A 22,902-nucleotide genomic window follows, 5' to 3' on the forward strand; every position below is an offset into this window, starting at 1 on the left:
ATATGGCTCGGGGAACGCTTAACACAAAGCATTTCATGCGCTACATAATTTATGACGGGGTTTGGGAAGATCTACTAAATTAAATATTCATTTTAAGATGAAGTTTAGTTTACAATCTTCTACTTTAATGACAAACTACGAGAATAAAGTTGACATGTCGACTTTAATCTCGACATAAATGTCGAGAATAAAGTGGAAATGTCGAGAATAAAGTCAACACGTCGACTTTAATCTCAATCTAAATGGCGAGAATAAAGTGGAACTGTCGAGAATAAAGTCAACATGTCGACTTTAATCTCGACATTTAGTTTTTTTTTTCTTTGCTGTGTCCATATTTTTTTTTTTTCACCGTGGCCCTAATATGCTTCCGTACAAAAGTATCTCCACTACTCGGTTAAATAAATCCGTAGCACAGATCTACAATTAAAGCATGAACACCCGGTCAAACGACGACCTCTGGTATTCAGATCCTGGTTTTATATCGCACCAGTCCGCCTTTACTTTTCCCGCGGACTTCCAATCAACATTCACGTCGGGACGTGCGCCATTCAACAACAGCTCCTGAAGTGCAGTCCACCCTATTTAAATGTTCCTACTCTCTCGCATGCTCGAACCCGTCTGTCTTGGAGATTTACGGGCTCCCCCGTTCAGCCTCTGTTAAGTGAGTACTGTTTAACTTTCTACTTCTTTCAAGTCAATGCTTTGCCACATACTTTAAAACTGAGCTCTCTATCCTTAAGACCTGCTTCTCTGACTTTAAAATATTGCACTTTTGCCCTCTCTCCTCCAGCGGTTACGGAAGCGCGCCTCCGCACTCGGGCGTCAAAAACAGTGAGCGCGCTCGAAAACCGGCATCGGCAAGTTTGAGCCCCACAGGTTGCTCTCGGAGCACCTGTAGGCCTCCAGGCAGCCCTTCGAGCATCCCGGCACTCAAACTGCTGCTAAAACTATGTACCGTTGCCGTGTTAATCTGTGTAGGAGTGCTAAAACAGGTAAACTATATGTCGAGAATAAAGTCAACATTTCCACTTTATTCTCGTAGAGAAAAGCCAAGCAAAATGACACCTTTTATTGGCTAACTAAAAAGATTACAATATGCAAGCTTTCGAGGCAACTCAGGCCCCTTCTTCAGGCAAGATGTAAAAAGATTACAATATGCAAGCTTTCGAGGCAACTCAGGCCCCTTCTTCAGGCAAGATGTAAAAAAGATTACATCTTGCCTGAAGAAGGGGCCTGAGTTGCCTCGAAAGCTTGCATATTGTAATCTTTTCAGTTAGCTAATAAAAGGTGTCATTTTGCTTGGCTTTTCTCTACATTCATAATGGCTAACACGGTACAACACCCTAGTACTACACTTTATTCTCGGTTTATTTTGTCATTAAAATAGAATGTCGTAAACTAAATTTCATCTTAAAATCAATGTTTAATTGGCTAGATGTTCTCAATCCTCGTCATAAATTAATGTAGCACATTTAATGCTTTGTGTTAAGTGTTCCCTGACCCAGTTGTTAATCGCTTAAATGTTGGGTTCATGATCTAGTGGTCGGAGACACGAACACAATTCAATGGATGTTCTTCTGAGCGGGCTTTCTTTATTGCATGCGTGCTGTCTCTATCTGATGTACCAAAACCCCAATTCCTATCCGTCCTTTTTCTTTATCCACATAATCAATCCCCACACGATAAACGTCTTTGTGAAATTAAAACTAGTTAAAAACTTAGAACGCAGAGTGTTCAGAACTTTCAAAAAATCTTCGTTATACATGTTTAATTATGCCATCCATTCAGGGTTGCACCCATCCCAGTAAGCATCATGCGCGAGGCAGGAGCAAATCCTGAATGGGGCGCCAGCTCATCGCAGGATGAATACAAGCAACACATACACTAGGGTCAATATAGCATAAATAAACCCCACATCCTACATGACTTTGAAAGGAAACTGAAGCACGCCGCGTAAACCCACCAGAAAAACATGCAAATTCAAGGCATGGAACATCCGGGACCACCTTTGCTGTGAGGTAGCAGCGCAGCCTCCATGCCACCGTGCATCCACGTGTTTAATACATGCTTTAATGCATTTCATCATGAAAATGATATCAAGTATTTATCTTAGCATTCTAAATGTTAAGGGAGCAGGAATATCATGAAATTAATGTATTCTGTGCGGTGATCGCTGCCTGCGCCTCCTCTTTGCAAGACGAAATCAGTTTAAGAAGCATGTACCGATTTAAGCCCGGGATTAGGGCTCGTTTAGGCGCGATGCATGCTGCAGCGGACGCTCCTACTACGCAAACGTTGTACTGTTTATACTTGCGCACGTACTTTACGTAAATCTGGAGGAATCCACCAGGCAGTAGTGCGAGATATCACGGTGAGAACAGGTTCGGCTTCGCTGTGTTGTGAATTGCCTGGAACACCCATTAAATTCCAATGACACCTTACCGTAATATCTCTGAAAAGGATGTTTAATGATTAAATCCATCAGTCCAGGGATTTGTCCATTTCAGCAAGCACTGGGCATAAGACAGAAACAATCCCTGGATGAGGCATCAGCTTATCGCAAGGTGAATACAAGCAGTCGCATACACTAGCGTCATTTTAGTGTAACCAAATCTGCGTATCCTTGAAAGGAAACCCAGCAGGAATACATGTAAACTCCAGGCAGGGAATATCAGCGACTTGACTCCCTGCAAGACAACAGCGCAAACACTCCGCCACAGTGTCACCCCCATGTGTGTAATTATTAACAGTATTCATTATTTAAACGAAATTACCGATTTATCTGTAACATACATACTTTAATGCACTTCATCATGAAAGTGATATCAAGTCTAAATCTAAGGATTCTAAATGTGCAGAGAGTTGGATTATCATACATTTAATGTGCCCATTGTGTCGATCTGCTGCTGTCTGGACCAGAGGAAGCCCTAGAAAAAAAGATGGCACAGAAGACCGTATGTGAGACTTTTAAAATGTATCGTGTCATTACGATCGGGAATACGCGACGCTTGAATATAAAAGCGTCACAAATACATCTGTATGTTGGCATTTTGCTTCACCACATTGAACCACACATCAAACATAGAAGCGCGCACACCGATCTCGTAAGATCTGCAATGCGGCTTTCTGTCACATGTACACGGTGGTCCAGATCTAATTATGCAACTTTTAATGCAATGCAGTAATTGCATATAGTTAGATCTGGACCACCCAATAGATAGTAAACAGAGACTCTGATGTCACATTCCAACTTTTAGCACACTGTGCCTCCCGACTTTTTGCTGGTACTGCAACTCGTGCACACGTCGTGTTAATTTCTGAGGACCTGCTCAGAGGACGCATCAAATGAACGCTGGGAGCACGTGGCAGCCATGATGCGGGCGCATACACGTTCTGAGCGTGAAGTATAAACGAGCCCTAACACGGTTTGGGGAACACTTAACACAAAGTATTTAATGTGCTACATAACTTATGACTGGGTTTGAGAAAAATCTAGTAAATTTACATATTCATTTTAAGATAAAATTTAGTTTACAATGTTCTACTTTAATGACAAAATAAACTACGAGAATAAAGTGGAAATGTCGACTTTAATCTCGACATAAGTGGCGAGAATAAAGTCAACATGTCAACTTTATTCTCAACAGTTTTATTTTTTCCTTCACTATGTCCATATTTTTTTTTTCTTCACCGTGGCCCTAATACGCTTCCGTACATCACAACTACAGAAAGGTTGTACGAATACTCATCAACTGCTTAAAATTTTAAAGTTTATAACAAGTTTTCTTCTTTATGTGTTGCACAATCAGAATCCATCCTTATTTTAAATTTACAAAATTATACCAGTATAAAACAAAATCATATGTCTACAGACAATGCAATTTCTACTGTACTATATCTCAAGACAATGAAAACAAAATAAAAAACTAAGCACCTACGCTATGCCCAAAAGACAGTACATAACTCCACTACTCGGTTAAATAAATCAGTAGCATATATCTACATTAAAGCCTTAAGACCTGGTCAAACAACTACCTCTGGTATTCGGATCCAGTGAACTTTAGTGCCATAAGTTCTTTTTTTAAATAAACAGGCCAAGTAATAATTTTGCATTTAGAAAATTACTTTTAAATTTCCAGGCACATGCAATTATTATAACATACAGTAAGATGTTCTGGCCAGCTGGCCACCTATCTGTATATTCATCAACTAGTAGTTTCAATTTAGGTGCACAATACCTCATCCCCCATCTGTGGTATGAAAGGGCATCTCCTTGGAACTGTATCTGTAATCCATGACGAAGGCAGCCATTCTTCCAATGTCAGCCCTTGATCCTGAAATTCTCCAGTTGGTAATCTCTGAAAACACAGTTTTAAAGGCTGATTGTCCACTAAACTGAATTGCAAAATTCAGATTCATACAAACAAAAGATCTTAGTAAGACTAATCATGCACGCAAAAAAGAAATGTAAGTAATCGACAATAACTAGCCAGAGTGCATGCCAGTCTAATTAGAGTTACAAATCTATATAGTGATTAGCAGAAATTTATTTGTTGATGAGTGATTTGTGCAAGACAACAGTGTAATGGAAGAAAATACCATTTTAGTTAATATAATAGTGCTACAAGAGTAGTGTAAGCTATACTTAAGACATTAATGAACTAAAATGCCTTGCTGTAAAAATTATTCATTTAATATTATCATAAATTTTGCCTTATTACTGAAACTCCAAGAGCAAAATCAACACACTTCCCACTCACTACCCCCTTCCCAGTTTCAAACAGAAAATTTGAATTAGAAATCATTTACTTTAACAGCTCCAAAATTATCGTAATTCAAAAAGGAATATGTTTTTCGGAGAAGCCAAGCAGGAAAGGAAAAAGTATTACTAGCCTCCAAGCATGAATATTACTTTGATTCCAAGAAATATTAATAGTAATTTAATAGAACAAAGACGGGTCATGTATTATGGTAGTCGTGTCACTGAATTTAAAGATCACAATTTATAAGCTATGTGCCTTTTTCTATAACAGAGGAAGTTAAACTAAGCTTGCATAATTTTAAGTTTTGTGTTGTTGTCGTTTGTCTGTATAGCAATGCATGTCTATATACTGTACATCTGTATATATGTTTATGTATAGTATATCCATCTCCCATTATCCTTGTTATAAATAAATTGCATTATTTTCTTTATTTCAACAGGCATGTGTGGGTTACTTGTGAAAGTAAGGCTTCAGCCACATCCACACCCCAACAGAGAAAGTGTTTAATGTAACCTTGTTCATAAATTGTACAATTTTTTTTTTTCTTTTTGTTTTTTTTTCTGGCAATCAGGCCAGAAAGTAAAGTGAAGATCACTCATTCAACCTACATTTAACCTGACATCCCTTGAGGAGTGTCTTGTTGATAGTTTTAATTATCAGCATTGCTGAAGATAAAACTGATAATTAACTGAATGACCATACACCCCACATTACATTCATTTATCATCCCAGGGATGGTGAGTTACAATTTAATTCTATTTTCAGTTTTATCCTACTCGGACAAAGGAGGGGGCAACAGAGAATCAGAGTAAGTGGCATGAAGCTCTATGCTGTAATCTACCAAGTTCTTGTGACAGTTAATTTTAGTAAATTTTTCTTTAACCACTTCCTTCACTACTATTTTTCTCACGGCTCCAAGTTGCTCCATATACTGTCATATTTGGGGTCTCATATCTTCACAACTATTTCTCTGTCACATTTGAAACATTTTCTTTTTTCCCCCCATGAACATTTTTCATATCATCTGCACATCAGGCTCCCTCAAAATTAAATGAATAGACTTGTATAAGACAACTACTTGCTGTAAATAGCTGTGAGTGGTTATTCAATCAAGTGTTAAACAGTGGTGGGAGGGGTAAATGCTACAAATTTGTTTACATTTCAGTTTTTGGAATTTAGCACTGTAAAAAAAGATTTATAAATAAAAATTCTCAGTCAAACTGATTAAAATTCCAGATTGTAACAACCCTTTATGTGAAAAAAGGGTTTGAAAAGAAGACATATCTCTTAAGTGGGCATACATTAAAACTTGTATTAAGACTCCATAAATACTATGCACAGCATTTAGGGAGTACTGTAGCAGCCAGGAGATGCATAGCGGTCCATGTGCCTGGGTGTGTGTTCACCAGTGACTCTCGCAGACCAAGGGCCAGTGTGCATATGAAGCTACTAGCAAGTTCTCTTTACAATCAAGTCCTTTCTTTGGCATTCAGAGGGCAGTGGAAATTTATCAGCATTTGCTTGAACAGGTGTTAACAAATATACTGCAGGTTATATAATCAACAATGTCAGCTATTAAACTTGCAGGTTCTCGAAATATATCTAAAAAGGAATCTACAAGCTCTTACTGAATCCACACTATGCAATCATATTACAAAATAAAAATCTGCAATCAATTACAACAATTAATTGGTTTACATGTTTGGAAGGTACTAAAAAGTCACAAATCTTATTGTGGAGGAAACCCAAAACCAAAAAGCACGAGCAAGCCATTATTAAGTGTGAATGTACCCAAGGTTCCTATCGTACTGCACCTCTTATAGAACTGACAACAACAGGTAACATTCAGTCTTGTTTGGACTGTACAGACTGAAACATTCTTTGGTAACAAACAAACATCATTATGCTCAGGTTCCTTACTAAGAGCACTTGAATGCACACAACCCTTCATCTTCCAAGCAGGCACTCCTAAAACGATGGAAGAAACGCATCCTCCAGTTTCAACTTTCTGGCACTCCCACTATACTTCCACTGAGAAGGGCAAACTCAACAACAAAGTAAATGCCTTTTCCTAGGTGCACTGCCTTAAAATGAAGACCGCTCTGACTTTAGAAAACAAAAGACTGAAAGCGTGGAAATAAAGTTTGTGAGCAATAAATATGTGAAGAATGCATTCTGGCACATTGGCCTCATTGTTTTTTGTTTTTTTTTTTTAAAGAACAACATTTAAAATTACATTTTTATAAATTAATGAAAAGTAATGTTCAAAATTTTTAAAGCCTATCATCATTTCCAATAATCAATAAAACACTTGTCTACAGAATCAGCCATAGTTACACTACCTGCAAAGTATACATACTTTCAGAGGAAATCATTGCAAATTTAAAAAATATTGTAATTACTATCAACAAACTGAATCCCGATGACTTCTTTCTGCTAAATAACAGATTACATTTGGACTGAAATTTTAACAACTTATAAGGCCACACTAAATCCTATTGAAGCATTTGAACATGCTTACAGTTGGATCTACCATTACCACAAGTGTGGCAAACAACATGGTATTTATTGTGATTGTTTCTTTTGTATAAATGATGATGATTTTTTAAATTTTTTTTTTGCAAAATGAATTACATACACAACTCAAGCAGTACTGCTAAACAATTATCAGGGATAATTCAAATATTTAAAGCTGTTTCCTATTTCTTCATAATGACAATCTAAGTAGTGAGAATCAGCAAGATGTTAAGTGTCTGTTGCCAACAGATTATCTTGTTTTAACTTTTGCTCTACTTTTAGGATGAATGTCTGAAGTTTTTCTGATATATTTGCTCAGCAATCAACATTCACATGTCTAAAACCATGTTGTATTTATCCTCTTACTTTTCGTTTTTTTTCCTTTGGTTTCTTCTTCTTTGGTAAGGCACCATCTTTCTCTCGCTTTTCTCTTCTCTTCTCTTTTTTGCTTTCTTTCTCTTTCTTCTTCTCCCCATCCTCTTCTGAACTGCTTGCACTTTTCTTTTTTTTGTGTCTGACTGCTTTCTTTGGTGGTTGAAGGTTGATGCCAGCATCTGCAGTCCAATCAGAATAATCGCTTGAGTAGTCACTGAAAATAAAGGATAAAATTCTTGAGAGCAAATAGTTTTAGCAAATAGCTTCCTTCTTTGATAAAATCCACAATACTGTAAATCCTGCAGAAATTGCAAAAATAACATTGTTATGGCTTTAAGTTTAAACTGCGTTGTTGCTATTAGTAAAAGTAAAAGTAAAAAGTACACTCTTTTCAAAACACTATATATAAAGTATTTTGAATAGCAGATAAGAAAAATGTTCACCTTATAACAGCTTAGTGTTTTGTTTTTTTGCTTAGGTCTCTAACAGGTCATACTATTACCTGGTCAAAATACTATAATTGCATAAGACAACTACTATACACAATTACATCATACATTAAAATTTACATGCCCAGTGATCTGTGTCGGAAAATAAAAATCTCAGTATCTGAATATGCCAAATCAAGATTTGACAATGAACTTGTTTGTACACCAAGTTCCCCTTCATACAGGGAATTTAACTTCCAAGAGTTTTATAAATAATGTTCTGGGTTTGGTGACTTACTAGTTGAGACAACACTCACATGGTAGCTGCCAAAAACATTTAATCATGTGAGAAATTTACAAATACTTCTATTAAATAAATGCTACAAACTACTTACAGGACTTCCATAATTAAAGTCATGCTTACAACAAAAACTCAACACCTTCTGGCCTCCCCATATGCCTAATTTAAAGATGCAGGTGATACTTTGTTGACTCACCATACTATAGGCAATGAATTGAGGAAACTATACAACTCACTTTTAAAATGAATCTGAAGAGTATTTAGTATCTACTGTAAGTAGTCAGAATTATGTTGTGCCACATATACACATACAACTGCTTTGTCTCTGTTATCCCTCAATATTACAATACGTGCAGCTACATTTCTAGCTTAATTTATTTTTTTAATACTTTCATTATTAAAGGCTGCTACTAAATTTCTTGGCTGGAAGTAGAAAAAACCCACTGACCTTGAGCTGCTGCTGTCACTTGGCCATGCTTCTTCCTCTGATGTTTCAGCACTTGCAGGACGTGTTTCAGTCTCCTAAAATTTATATAATAATAATAATAATTCTACATATTAAAGAAATAAATGAATAGAACGCAAACATGTATTTTGTTATGAAAATATAAAACCTCCAGGAATTAATTTTCTTAAAGGAGGCGTATTTCTGTTACCTTTCTAACCTTAATATGTGACAAAACCACAATTTTCTGTCAGGGTAAATTGTTTTTCACAGTTTTATAAAGAAACCGAGATATATTGCAATTCAGTTTTTTTGTAAAAAGATGCCGTGAACTACCTAATAAAATTTTCATTCTGCACTTTAAAGTCAAGTCATTCTGCTAAGCAAACCTCTTCAAATGTTTGTGTGTCAACAATGCCGAAGGTGATGGTTTGTATTCTACCCCCCACCCCAATACTTTAAATCCTTAGTTGAATTCTGAGCACTTGAATGTTACTGGCTGGAAATATCATGTACTTTACTGTTATGACAGAAAAAAACTTGGAAGACACTATACTTAATGTCTACAGTAAACAAATTACACTTTGCAGAGTTGGCAATGTATTACCTACTAAACCTAACAAAGTATAATGCAAAAAGAGCAATACTTGCATGATATAATCTAATGCTAACATACTGTTGAATATGTTTATTTGACTAATAAAATCAGATAAAAACTTTTTCCCCCCCCAGACACGAGAGAATGGCTATTGTCATTCATGTCATACTAAAGAAAACAAAAGCACAATGCTTAAATTCAGAATATTTTATATATCGTTCTTTACAGCAAACCCTTGTCAAAAATTTTTTTTTTTTTTTTTTTTTGCATTTTCACCTGCAGCTGATAAAACTTGATTTTTATGCAACAACCTGACAGTACATTAACTTCAATTAAGAGAAAGATGCACCACACTCTAAAAAGCCTGGCCATTTGAAGCATACAAAGATGGTATACATATTTAGTAGGCCACTGTAGATTTCTGAGCCTTTGAGAGTCACAAAATATGCTTGATCTGATTGTTCATTATCCTAAACAATAATAATAACGGTGATGGAGAATGTTCCTTGTATTGTCTTCAGTATAAGGTAAATGAGTAAATAAAGTGACTTAAGTAAAGTAAGCAAAAAGGTAAAGTATTCAAAATATTCAGCAGTTAAACTATTCTAGATATCAATCAGTCAAGATTTCCTGCAGTAGGTTTGCTGTGGGTATTAATGATGGAGATACAATCAGATACAACCAAAAATGAGTCAACTCTATGTTGACAGAGGGTGCACTTAAAATGATGTTACATCTGTTATTTTCGGTTTATTATGATGAGGCATATTCTTTGGAATTCTTGGTATGTGCCAGTTTAGCAAAAGTGCCCAGATAAACATTTAAACATCTATTTCTCTGCTTGACATACAATTAGACATTATATTTGAAATACACTGCGAAAACACAGTAACATCTTGTGTCACAGTTGCAGTGATTATGATGTATAAATAAACACAGCAAGCAAGAGTGCAGAAGATAAATAAATACAGTAAATACATTTAATACAAGAAGTAGACTGCATAATGACTACTTGCAATACTTTTAAGAAGGTTGAAGGTGGCTGCAGACATACTGAACTAAGCGATGTCTGAAGAAGCTGTATTTGTTGGTCAAAGTACTATGAATGGGAATATTTTACTCCTGTTATTTAAGGCTCACCTCTGAAGAGCTATTCTCTTCCTCAGCAGTATCTCCATGTCTTAATGTTTCCTCAACTGCTGCTCTTGTATGGTAGTTATGCTGATTTGTCTGCAGCTTCCTCATTTCTCCAGTATCATTAAATGACTCATAATGGTTCTGGAAAATTCCACAATGAACATCTTAATTAGAAGTACAAAGGCAACCAAAAATATAAACATTAATAGCCAAGTACAAGTGGAAAAACTCAGGTTTTAAAAAGATTATCAGTTTAGAGTTTTTATACACTGTAACTCATTAAATTTACATATCACCAGTAGATTTTACAAAGTTGAAAAATGTATGCTAAAAATGTAATTACCTTAGATTCCCTATTAGCACTACTTGTACCAGATCTTTTTTTCTTCTCTGATCTGTATATGGTTATTTCTTCTTCACCTTTGGCAGTCCTCCATCTTTCTTGCTTGCTGCAAACACAAACATTTTTTTTATGATATTAATTATGTGTAAATCATATCTGGACTAAATGAGCTTAGAAATGTTAATTTAACAGGTCTATTTACTATGCAAACATATTAAACACAAGTTTTTACAAAATATTGACACGTGAGTTGATGTATCATTATAACAAAAGAGATATACATTTCACCCATTCAAAAATTAAAGTTTGTTTATTCTTCTTTTTAGTTCCAGTCTTACTAAATCTCAGCATTCTCAAGTCTTCTCAATTCATCTGAGGGTCACTGGGGGCTGATGGTTTTATGTGCCAGACAATAACACACTCTTTTTACCGATCTCACCTTTTCCAAGTGGATGTAAACACAGCCTGACTTAAAAGTCTGGGCTAACATTAGATGGCTGATAATTTGTCTGTTTGAACAAGTTGATTTTCAAGCTGTAGAACTTGAACGCCACCATTTTTCATATTCAAGGTAAATATATTTTTTTTCATTAATACCTGAATAATAAAAGTTCACTAGTCCTTCTTAAGTGCAATCTATCGTATCTTTAACACATATATTTTAAACATGTTGGGCAATTTCTGAAATACTGGAACTGGCTGTTACATTGCTAAACACTATAACCAACTTGTGTCAGCTAGGAGTTAACCCTGATGCTGTATGTACCATATAGAAAACATACTTGGATGGCTGAATAACTGAATATGTAAATTTAGCGTATTTCCCAGTAATGCAATTCAGATTGAGAAACTCCTCAGTATAACTTACCCAAACTCGGTTTCTGTTGCAGTATTGGGACAAAAACTGATGAAATGTACAATTTTGTTTTGATTTTTGTTTTTGCAAAATCAAGAAGTGATTTTTTTTTTTTTTTTTATTGAAACTAAAACTTATTGTGGTGCAGCTAAAGATAATGTAAACATTATCACGGATATAACTGAAAACTGCTTCATTACAGAAATATGTACTGCATAAGTCTGCCTATGTTTCTAGGTAGAGTAGAATTTGAACTGAGGGAATGGTGTCTGTGGGATTGGCCTTGGCTTTCACTTCTCATTCCTGCTTCATTTAGTAGACCATGAAAATGAAGCATGCTAGCAGCCGCACACAAAACAAACCCATATAGTACTGTATGGGTGACGGGATTTGCAGCTCACCAATATCAGTAATCTTCAATAAATTTGAACACAGTATGAATTTCACTTAAAATGAGTATCATAGGAAGCCTATTTTATTCAAGACCAATGTTAATGTTATATTTACAGAAAGAAAAAAAATGAATAATAATGTGAATATTAATTTTTGATCCTTACTTAGAGATCTATGTGGCAACAAAGACCTTCTATTGTTAGAACTGAGGTTTTAATTTGTGGTTAGAGGGCAAATAGTCTCAACATTTTTTTTTTTCCAAACTATGCTTAACCTTCATAATTGCAATTTTAATGTATTAAATTAATAGATCTTAGTCATCAATACGTAGCATTAACACTGAAAATACAACATTCTAAATGATCTAGTATTTACTATAGGAATATTCAGATGCTGGCTTTCCATCACAAGTTTCCGCATCACAAGTTGCAAATAAAAGGACTCTATTTGTAAACAGTTTTAGAGATCTGCATTAATGCCAATGCTTGCTTCACACAGCAGGCATTAGACAGAATGGTTTCAGATGTAAATTTAATCTGGTTATATATTCCATACTGTAAATATATATTTTAAAAATAAATGTTACAGTGACTGCAAAATTCTATAGAAAAATATCAAATTTCTATACTGTCAAAAGGACTCTCTCTGCTACAGTATTAAGAGTTATATATCCGCAGAGCTGAAGCAATTATTGGCAGAATGTTGATAGAAAAGTTACTACTGCCATGACTGCTTTCTTAAATTAAATTCCTTGCATTTTGTTCCTTCTATCTTTTACTATGATCAAATTATTTACTGGAGTGCTGAGCAAATGATCAAATTTATTGACAAAAGTTTAATTTAATTAGTGTCCGTGCATTTTTAAATAATTATCTCATTTTTAAAGCATCTTGTACACAAGGTCAGAAAATACTGATTAATCCCTAGAAATTAGTGAACAAGTAACTGTTTGTTTAGCTTATTAAGGTCTCTTCCATATGGAAAGGCAGTTGACCAAGTTAATTTTCTTTCAGTTCACTCTAGGGCTGGGTATTAGCCCTGATGTCCTAACTAACTTGATTCGATTCTGATCCACAATGTGCTGATTTGATATCAATTTTATCTTGACTGAATTAGCATGCACTGATATACATGTATTTGAAGTGATGGCTTTCTCAGAAATTACTTAGATAGATAGATAGATAGATAGATAGATAGACAGATAGATAGATAGATAGATAGACAGATAGATAGACAGATAGATAGATAGATAGATAGATAGATAGATAGATAGATAGATAGATAGATAGATAGATAGATAGATAGATAGATAGATAGATAGATAGATAGATAGATAGATAGATAGATTAACCATGCATGGAGAAAATTAATGTGACAAATTTCAATAAAATGTAATTGGAAGTGTGCCTACATAGACATTTGACATTTGGAATGACATTTAAGAAGAAATACTTGATTAGTAATGAACAGTTAACATGAGTAGTTGGAAGATGTGGAAGAAAATATATATATATATTATATATCTTAATACATAATTCGCCTGCCTCCTCACTCACTCACGTCCGTCCGAAGCTGAATTTGCAGTCGCCTTCTGCGCAGCTGCCCGAAAAACCTTATGAGACCGACATCCAACCCCAACATCGTGGCAGGCGGCGGATATACGGCCGCAAAAATTCAAAGAGAAAGGCGACTTCGATTAAAGCTCTAGAGGCCTGAAAGGCGATTTCGACTGCATCGCGAGGCCTAATTACACATTCTGATTCAATTACGCATTCATTCAATACACCTATATCAGGTTTGTGGTGCTTATACTTATTACTATTCCAAATTGTACTGGAACATTCATCATTCAATATTAAACTATAGGCCTGGAAAATTCATCAACTAACAGTACAAGCCTGTATAGTAATGAGTAAAGTGGACTACAATCATTACAAAACAACTTCTTCGTTACTTATCATTTGTTCTTCATGCACTGCTGACACAAACTCATGCCCGTTTCATCTTATGTTGTCGAAACGGGCTCTTTGTCTAGTATTTTATATATATATATATATATATATATATATATATATATATATATATATATATATATATATATATATAAAAATATAAATAAATTTTCACAGCACTAAACTCATTCAAAACTCACCATATATTAACTTTCATATGTATCACCACATCGGGAGTCCACACATATTGAGGTGGGGTGCTCCTTGTTTTAATACAATGCAATAGAAATAAATATTATAAAATAATCAAATATTGCTTCTAAAAATAATAAATGTTATTCAATAACCTATTCATGTGTTATGAATCTCAATGTAGACACCCTTCAACTAAACTGCTAGAAAATTTATTTCCCTATTGGATACTAAATAATCCTGAATTAGTAGAAATTAAAGATACAGCGGGAAGACTTGTGTCTTTCTATAATTCAACAAGTTACACACCTCTTCAGTTGCTCACTTGTAGCAGTCAGGTTAATCAGTCTCGAAAATGTGTCCTGACAGTATGTAGACAAAAAGGAAGAACTTTAAAACAAGGATCAAGAGCTGATGCTTGTTGATAGCGGCATTGAATGAATGGAACATAAAAGAACCGGCCATCGTGACTGATAACACCCCTATTATGAAGCTACTTCAAGTGTGCTGCTTTGAGCACACACTCACTTTTGTATTGCAGGCTGCACTGAAAATTACAACAACTGACCACTTGCTTTGTTGGGTTAGGTACGTTTTAGGGTCTCTTATTTTTACAGATAAAAGCTGCTATAGATTCTATTATTTTTGGGCATGAGGCAACTTAAATGGAAGCTTGGAGCCATCCCCAGTGCAGATTGTTTAGGTTCTACTCCTTTGGATGTTGACCGAGTTTACGTTTATGGGTGACATCAGGATAAATGATTTCTCAAATTTGTGTTGCATCAATAATTAACTTCCGAGTTGCACAGCTTACTTCTGGCTTTGCTGTTTTCCAGCCAACACACCATTTGAATCCGCAGTAAGACACTGAATTCAGTTAAAGAGGACAACATTTTATGTGAAGTAGTAAAGTGCTTTTTCCGCAGAAAGCCTTAAAAGGTGCATTAGTACCATCTACTGGATAGGACGCCAAAAAACAATTCACAAGATCAATCTTGAGACTTTAAGAAATTAATTTAAATGAAAAATTATTAATCAGAAAATCTATATTTTTTACCCAGGCCTAATTCACACTAATAAGAAAAGTTCATACTTTTCATATATTTTGTTTTTCAACCTCTGAAAATCCTTTTTCTTTAACAGGTTTCCACCAAAACGTTCAGTGATGCTAATCAATATATTCTCTGCTCCAGCATTCAGACATGGCTGTCTGTGATGACAATGGTTCATATCCTTTTTCTTTTTGTATTTTGCATTAATTCCTCTCAGCTGTCTGTACACTGCACATTCTCCCTGAGTTAAAAATCATCATTGTTTCACTGCAGTATCTAATGAGCTCTTATTACAGGGATGTGGCTGAGGATTGCTGTCAGGGGTTTTCTTGTTCTTACTTAAAATTGTTTAAAATGGCGTTGTTATTTTTTTAGATCAATTTTTTTTTTTAAACAAACAGAATAATGTATACGATGCAGGTTTTGAGAATATTTCACAAAACAAACACAATTTACTAACCCACCAACTAATTGCATTATTAGAATGGGCAGTATTTACTAATCGGCAAGAACAGTAAGCAAAAAGATTAAATGTTTCATCCTGTGTGAAACTCCTATAAAATGAATTAATCATGTTTGAGTGGAAGTAAAATTATACTTTATTTAGATACAATCATAATATTGAAAAAATGTTTAAGCAAAAAAGCAGTAACACTAAAAGAGTTAAATTATAATCTAACAAATGTTTTTAAATTATGTTACCAAGGGGAAATTAAAATTTTACAAAAGCTCCCAAAAAATTTAATTAATAAATAAAAACAAACCAAAACCCCCACCCCCAATCAACACACATAGAAACATCTGTTTTTAGTAACAGAGCTGCTGCAGTCAATACCAGGCTTACAGGTGGCAGTAAAATGAGTTCAGACCTGCTCAGATTCAATATTCAGTCAATCAATCAAAACAATATGAACAAGCAATGCTGCCAGGATAGTCTTTAGTGCTCCACAATGATACATTTACATTTTGAAATAAAATCTGTAAAAAAGTAAATTTTCTTACAAATTACATGCACATCATAATAAAGATGTGCTTATGTAGAAGCATAAGCATTATTAAATGGGTAAATTTAAGTTTATTCCACCCAAATGTCAAAACTGAGTAATGTAAAATTAACAACAATGCTGTTAATACTGTAAAAGCTCACTCAGTTCATCTTCCAAGTCAGAGACCAACATCTGCATACATCATAGTATTCTGCGGTTTCTTTTCTGGACTCTTCAATACCATGGGGCCATTGCCCTTTTTATCTAGGATTTCAATGGCATGCAAGGTCTTTTCAGCTAAAACAACAAATGTGAGATATCCATGCAAAACCAGCTTTAGCAGAAAGGCAACTGTACTTCCACTCCCACTTCTACTCTTTGTTGGCTTTTGTCCACTGTGGAATGCAGACTAATGTTATTTCTGAGTTACTGAGCAGAACGAATGACTTTTTATTAACTAATAGCCTGTACCATCAGTCAACATCTGCAGAATAATATTCAGCCAGGAGTGGTGTCTCTGAGGCTAGGGATCTGCACTGGCAATCGGAAGGTTGCCGGTTCAAATCCCATAAATGGCAATAAGAACTCTGCTCTGTTGGGCCCTTGAGCAAGGCCCTTAACCTGCAATTGCTTAGTGCTTTGAGTAGTGAGAAAAGTGCTACATAAATGCAAAGAATTATTATTATTACTTCACTTATTAACTTACTATTAGTTGAGTTATATATTTAATGTTTGAACATCAATCCACTAAGAAAAATGTGGAAAATAATCAAGGAAGAGCCTTATCAAAATTTGCATTAATTACTGGCTTTGTTGAAAGTCTAGACAAAAATTAAACAATAAAACTTGTGTTCTCACATTCTTAGAATATTTCATTAATTACGAGTTGTAGGTGTTGCAAGAATACTTATACAGTGGCTCTGTTTCCACCTAATGCTAGTAAGTTTTACAAATATCTACATCACAATGCCATTTAGTGAATATTTAATTACAAGCACTTTGTGCACTTCTGTACTTTATGCAGCTACTACATGTCCTAATGAGATAGTGGTAATCAAGATGGGCTAAGTCAGGGTATAATAAGTAAAGATATGGAAGTTGCCTATTTTAAAAGGAAGCATACAAAGGATGACTCAAAAGCAGAAGTAAGTACAGAAGACAGAATGTAGCTGTAGGCAGCCCAGTAGATACCCACAAGAAGGCATTTTCTTAGTGAAGACAGGGTGTTAGGAAAGAAACATTGAGTTAGTTGTGGACTAAGAAAGCCTACAGGAAGCAAGCAGCTGCTAAGAATGTGTTAGTAGTCACTTATGTTTTTTTCTTGCATTGCAAGGTTTGAACCAGTAAGTACAGACATTTTAGTCTTTTCTCAAAGATCTAAGAATATGAATGCTTTTGCCACTGATAGAAAAATGTATCCTTGTATGTGGTAAAAAATAATCAATGCAATAATTAACAGCAATAGTTATAGCACATTGTTATGAGAACACTTTTCTCTGTGTTAGCTGATCACTGGCCTGCTGTAAATCATTCCTAATGATAATCAAAGACTTCCCTATTTGGGATTAATAAACTGAAAAACAGTGAGAAATATGCATTAAAAAAATAAATGTTTTAATGATTTTAAAAACTATTCATTCTGTTTTTCTACTCCAGGCAAGGGTTGATGATCTTCCAAAAAAAAATGTAAACCACAATACAAAATGGTTGTATGTAATATTTAGAACTTGTTTCTGTAATGACTCTAGTTTAAATCAAAGCACTAGTCCTACCTGGATATACCTGGAGGTAACTCTGGCACTAAAACTCTCCGACTCCAAGCCACAAGATCTCTTTCTGTTGCAATTTCACTCCTGGGTGCATTGCTATGCATCTGTCGAACCCCTTCTATTTGTCCACTCCGTCGTAACCCAACATTAGGAGGCGAGTGAACTTCTGCAGGAGAGCTTAATGATCCTTTCAAATATTGAAAAAAGAGGAGTGATGGGATTAAAATGGGATTTGTTTTACTTTATTAAAAAATTGAAAATGATTCTATAAAATGTTAAGCATCTAACTCTGCCTTGACTTTGGAAAATACTCTAACTGATTCATGGAATGCATGAGATTGTACTTAAATCACAATAATTCAAACTTACTGTATATAAATGAACTAAGCAGAATGTAGGAATTTTAAAACAAATCCACATTATTTTGATTGATTTAATTCTAGACGTACTAGTTAATTTGAGAAATGACAGACATGGAATCTGAGTTTATTTTCAGAAATCCAAATTAATCAAAATATTAATTAGAACAAGGAAGCCATGGCCTATCTACAGATGAAGCTTTCTCCAAAATATTTTTTAAAGCCAAGTCAGATGCAATGACCATACCAGGAAAATTGCACTTTTATGCACAAAATTTCAACAAAATATATTCAAAATACCTCTGCTTCCCCTGTTCAACCCACTGCTTCCAGCATCACCAGACATTCTTTGATCTTGCTCTTGTTGCAAGCGTAGGATCATGGTATCTAGAGGACTAGAGCCATCATTTGATTGCTGACTGACAACCTGATTCAAACCTGAAAGATAAAGTGCACAAAATTTTAAATAAAAACGTGCTGCTGACTATTCATGTAAAAAAGCAATATTAAGACATGTGGGTAGTCACAATAAAGACAAGATATAAATTCTGTAAAATTAACAATAAATATTACTACACGATGGACAGCACACAATGTTCAACAACTAAAGTGCTTTAACTCTTACTTTGAAAAATATCAAAATATACAGACGTATGAAATAGATTATGAATTTGTCTCTTTTATGGCTTTGGCTTGTGATGCCCTGGGTGTCTGCAGCCTTGGTATCTTCCAGTTCCTGGGACACTGATGGTCATGAACCGAGACTGACTAGTGCAATGAGGACGCAAATAGGCAAGATTGGTGTGAAATGTACAATGTGCAGTTTATTCAAATCAATCAGTGTCCAGCAAATAATGTGAAAAGTACAGTTTTATTCAAATCAAATCAGTGTCCAACAAATAAAGTGAAACAACAGTTAATCTTCAATAAATTAAATAATCCATAAAAAACTGCTCCTTTTTAATAGTTAAAATCTATAAGTAGATAAATCAATATACAGTAATCCCTCGCTATATCGCGCTTCGACTTTCGCAGCTTCACTCTATCGCGGATTTTATATGTAAGCATATTTAAATATATATCGCAGATTTTTTGGTGGTTCGCGGATTTCTGCGGACAATGGGTCTTTTAATTTCTGGTACATACTTCCTCAGTTGGTTTGCCCAGTTGATTTCATACAAGGGACGCTATTGGCAGATGGCTGAGAAGCTACCCAACCAGAGCGCGTATTACCTATTAAATAAAACTCCTCAAATATATTGTGAGCACAGGGGCTGTTCGCACTCCTAGAGGATACGGCCGCTCCTCAAAAAACGCTGAAAGATTACCTTCACATTGCTCTCTTCCTTGCTGGGCTTACATATAGCGATATACTTCCCGCACTGTGCTTCGCATACTTAAAAGGTCAAACAGCACGTATTGATTTTTGATTGTTTGCTATTCTCTCTCTCTCTTGCTCTGACATTCTCTGCTCCTGACGGAGGGGGTGTGAGCATGGGGGGGGGTCTGGAACGCAACCCCCGCGATAGAGGAGGGATTACTGTATTAAAAAATGGCTAAAATCAAGTCTAAAACCCCAGTGTTAAAATTAGTTTTTTTCCATCTCTTCTTCTGTGTGCCTCACTGCGTCTTTCAATTCTGTCTCACCCTGCTCACTCATTGAGTCTTCTCTGTGATGCACAGAAACTGCCAAGCATGGTTATCCATTAATAGATTTAATCTCAGCCATCTCCGTCAATTAATTGCTGGGATGCCCAAAACCCAGGACCATCATCCAATCACCATCTCTCGTGTCTGTAGGATAAGCTGCAAAGCAATCAGCCACCTTTACTCCTTCAACGGGACCAATCCATCCCTGGAACAACATTCCTTTCGCTCACCACAGTGCCCTGACCCGATCGTCTTGCCTCCCGTCAGTTGCAACAGCTTGCACTACTGATGCCACTTTTAGGTCTTTTCAATTTTGATTTTTCCCCATCTCTCTTTACTTCCTTTCTTTCTTTTCAGATTTCTTCTCAAATACTCTATCTGACCTACTCAGGACTCCTTACTTTGTGGATTCTGGTGCTTTACATAATGACACACAGAGCACCAATGGAAAATGGCTGAGCTGAACAAATTTGCAAGTGAGCAAGCAATCCACAAATTTCCCCATTGTACACCCTGCATCCCCATAGCTTTCCAGTGCCACACACCTATACCCACCATGTCTGAGAAACACTTTTTATTAAAAACTCGCATTGTCCTAGACCTCTGACAAGCTTCACAACATGGTTTCGGCCACAAGTACTGTGACAATTTTAGGCATTTTTAATTTATTTTTTTGTTTCAGTCTGCATGAAAAGCTTTTCTATAGACGAATATGACAAAAAGCTTGAGTATGCATACTTCTATAAGCATGTCATAGTGTTTACTACAAAAATCTGATGTTGCAGTGGGAGCTCCCCTTGTACCACAGGACAGGTTGGGTTTATGTAACTGTAACCAAAATAATGACATTTCCATTTTTTGGTTTTTACAATTACATTTATCTGGGTTAATTTAAACCTATATATTTAAATTAAATGCTTAGCTATGATGAATAAATATTTGTTGCACAGTGCTAATTCAGGTAATAAAAAAAGAAAATGGAACTTTACCAAATATTTGTAAAAACATTAATAATAAATTGCAATTATATATAAATAAGTAAATGAATAATAAATAACAGTAAACTCAAAAGAGAAATTGCAACTAAAAATAGTTTTGTATATTGCAATAATCATGTGTAGCACACTTAAAGCCTGTCCACAACAACTAATAGTGCCCATGCAAGTAATAGCATGATTCATGCAATACAAACATTAAACGTAACATCCACTTCAATCACCAGAAACACATTTTAAAGTGAATGATTTTAAATGCGGGAAATATGCTCCTTTTAAGGAACAAAAGATATTTGTCTCTTTGTTGGAGGGTAACATTAAATTCTGCTTCACCTAGCAGTTGATACTTGCCTTAACCTTGAACTTCTATATCCATTTTCCCCAATAAATTACTAGTTTAAAATATGTCTTGTATGACAAGTTTTAGGAAAGGGTGAGGCCTTTCCTTCAACTTTAGGTAAAGTTAACATGCTACTACCCCCATATTAAATAGGATGTTATCATTATATCCAGGATACCGGTTAGTTTTGCTACATTGTTTGTGTATCAGTTCCCTCTTTTTTTCCCCTCAATAACAAATGCAATGTGTTCCATAGCAGAAACTAATAAAGAGTATCACTGCTTTAATAATTGCTGGACACACACTTTTGAACATTCTTACTGGAATGGTGTCTTTTTTAAAGTAGCAGATGAAACATTCAGATATAATTTTTTTAAAGTAATATCAGTACTAGCACATGTGTTTTCATATCATGATACAGGCCAGTTTCCTGGATAAAGTTCAATTTACTGTTCAATCCTTTTTGTTAGGCACTATTATTCAGTTCAGTTTCAAAGAGAAGGCTTAGCAGAAATAGGTGAAAGGCAGGAAAAAAACTGGATGGGACACCAGTTAAATCACAGGTTGCACCCAGGTTATTACTTTTCTCTATTCACAATTTCAAATATATGTGATTTTTTTTGTCTATCATTTGTTTCTTATGTCCCATACTGAGCATATTTTGAAGATTTTCCACCTGCAGATACAATGAGAAGACAGAGTGCACCATGTGTATGAAATACATCAGCCCTCAATGAGATAAGAGACACTTAGGTTTTCACAGAGAGTTTATGGAAGGCTAGTAAAACTAGTACAAGGTTTCTCAACCAATGTATTGTAAAGCATTATGGAAGTATACTGTGTATATATATAATTATATTTTTTTTTTTTAATCAGACTGTGAACATAATGAAATATGTTAATTTGTTCAGTCTCTGCCCTCAAATTTTTTTTGAGTAATCTGAAAACATACTTAAAAGGCATAATCAAAGAATATACTGTATATCAAAGATAACAGGAACACAGCAGCTCAGAGAGGAGCACCTCATCTATCTGACTGCTGCATCAACTTTATCTTGGGTCTTCAGACAATGCCTGTTTGTGGATTTGTTTGCTGAAAGATTCAGAAAGAATAACATTACCACTTGTGTCATAATTGATTTGTATTGATACGGCTTCAACATGGCACTGTAAGCAAAACAACCTTTCTATAGTGTAATTCTCACCCCGATGGACACATTTGCACATTACAGCCCTCATTCAGATTGAAATAACAGTTTCACTGTAAATTGTCAGTTACTACTGCAGGATTTTAACCCAACTTAATTTTTGTAGTACGCCATTAGGTACCCTTTACACAGAATTCCACTCAAAGACTAAGCACAGCATTCTACCCCATAGACTTAGTAATTCATCTAGACTGTAAGACATTGTTCATAACTGTTTTATGTCATTTAAAAAAAAAAAAAAAA

General features: G+C 35.2%; 1 protein-coding gene across 1 annotated transcript in view; it reads right to left on the bottom strand.

Annotated features, from left to right (window-relative positions):
* phip (pleckstrin homology domain interacting protein) overlaps positions 1 to 22,902 on the bottom strand; it is a 202,300-nt gene that overhangs the window by 69,407 nt on the left and 109,991 nt on the right. The window contains exons 18-24 of the mRNA XM_028797719.2: positions 18,767 to 18,904; positions 18,111 to 18,294; positions 10,908 to 11,013; positions 10,568 to 10,705; positions 8,833 to 8,906; positions 7,647 to 7,869; positions 4,239 to 4,358 (exon numbers count right to left, since the gene is read on the bottom strand). Coding sequence (XP_028653552.2) covers positions 4,239 to 4,358; positions 7,647 to 7,869; positions 8,833 to 8,906; positions 10,568 to 10,705; positions 10,908 to 11,013; positions 18,111 to 18,294; positions 18,767 to 18,904 — 983 coding nt within the window. The remainder of the gene's footprint in view (positions 1 to 4,238; positions 4,359 to 7,646; positions 7,870 to 8,832; positions 8,907 to 10,567; positions 10,706 to 10,907; positions 11,014 to 18,110; positions 18,295 to 18,766; positions 18,905 to 22,902) is intronic.

Source organism: Erpetoichthys calabaricus, chromosome 3 (assembly GCF_900747795.2).
Source record: "Erpetoichthys calabaricus chromosome 3, fErpCal1.3, whole genome shotgun sequence".
In the NCBI taxonomy this organism is placed as follows: Eukaryota; Metazoa; Chordata; class Cladistia; order Polypteriformes; family Polypteridae; genus Erpetoichthys; species Erpetoichthys calabaricus.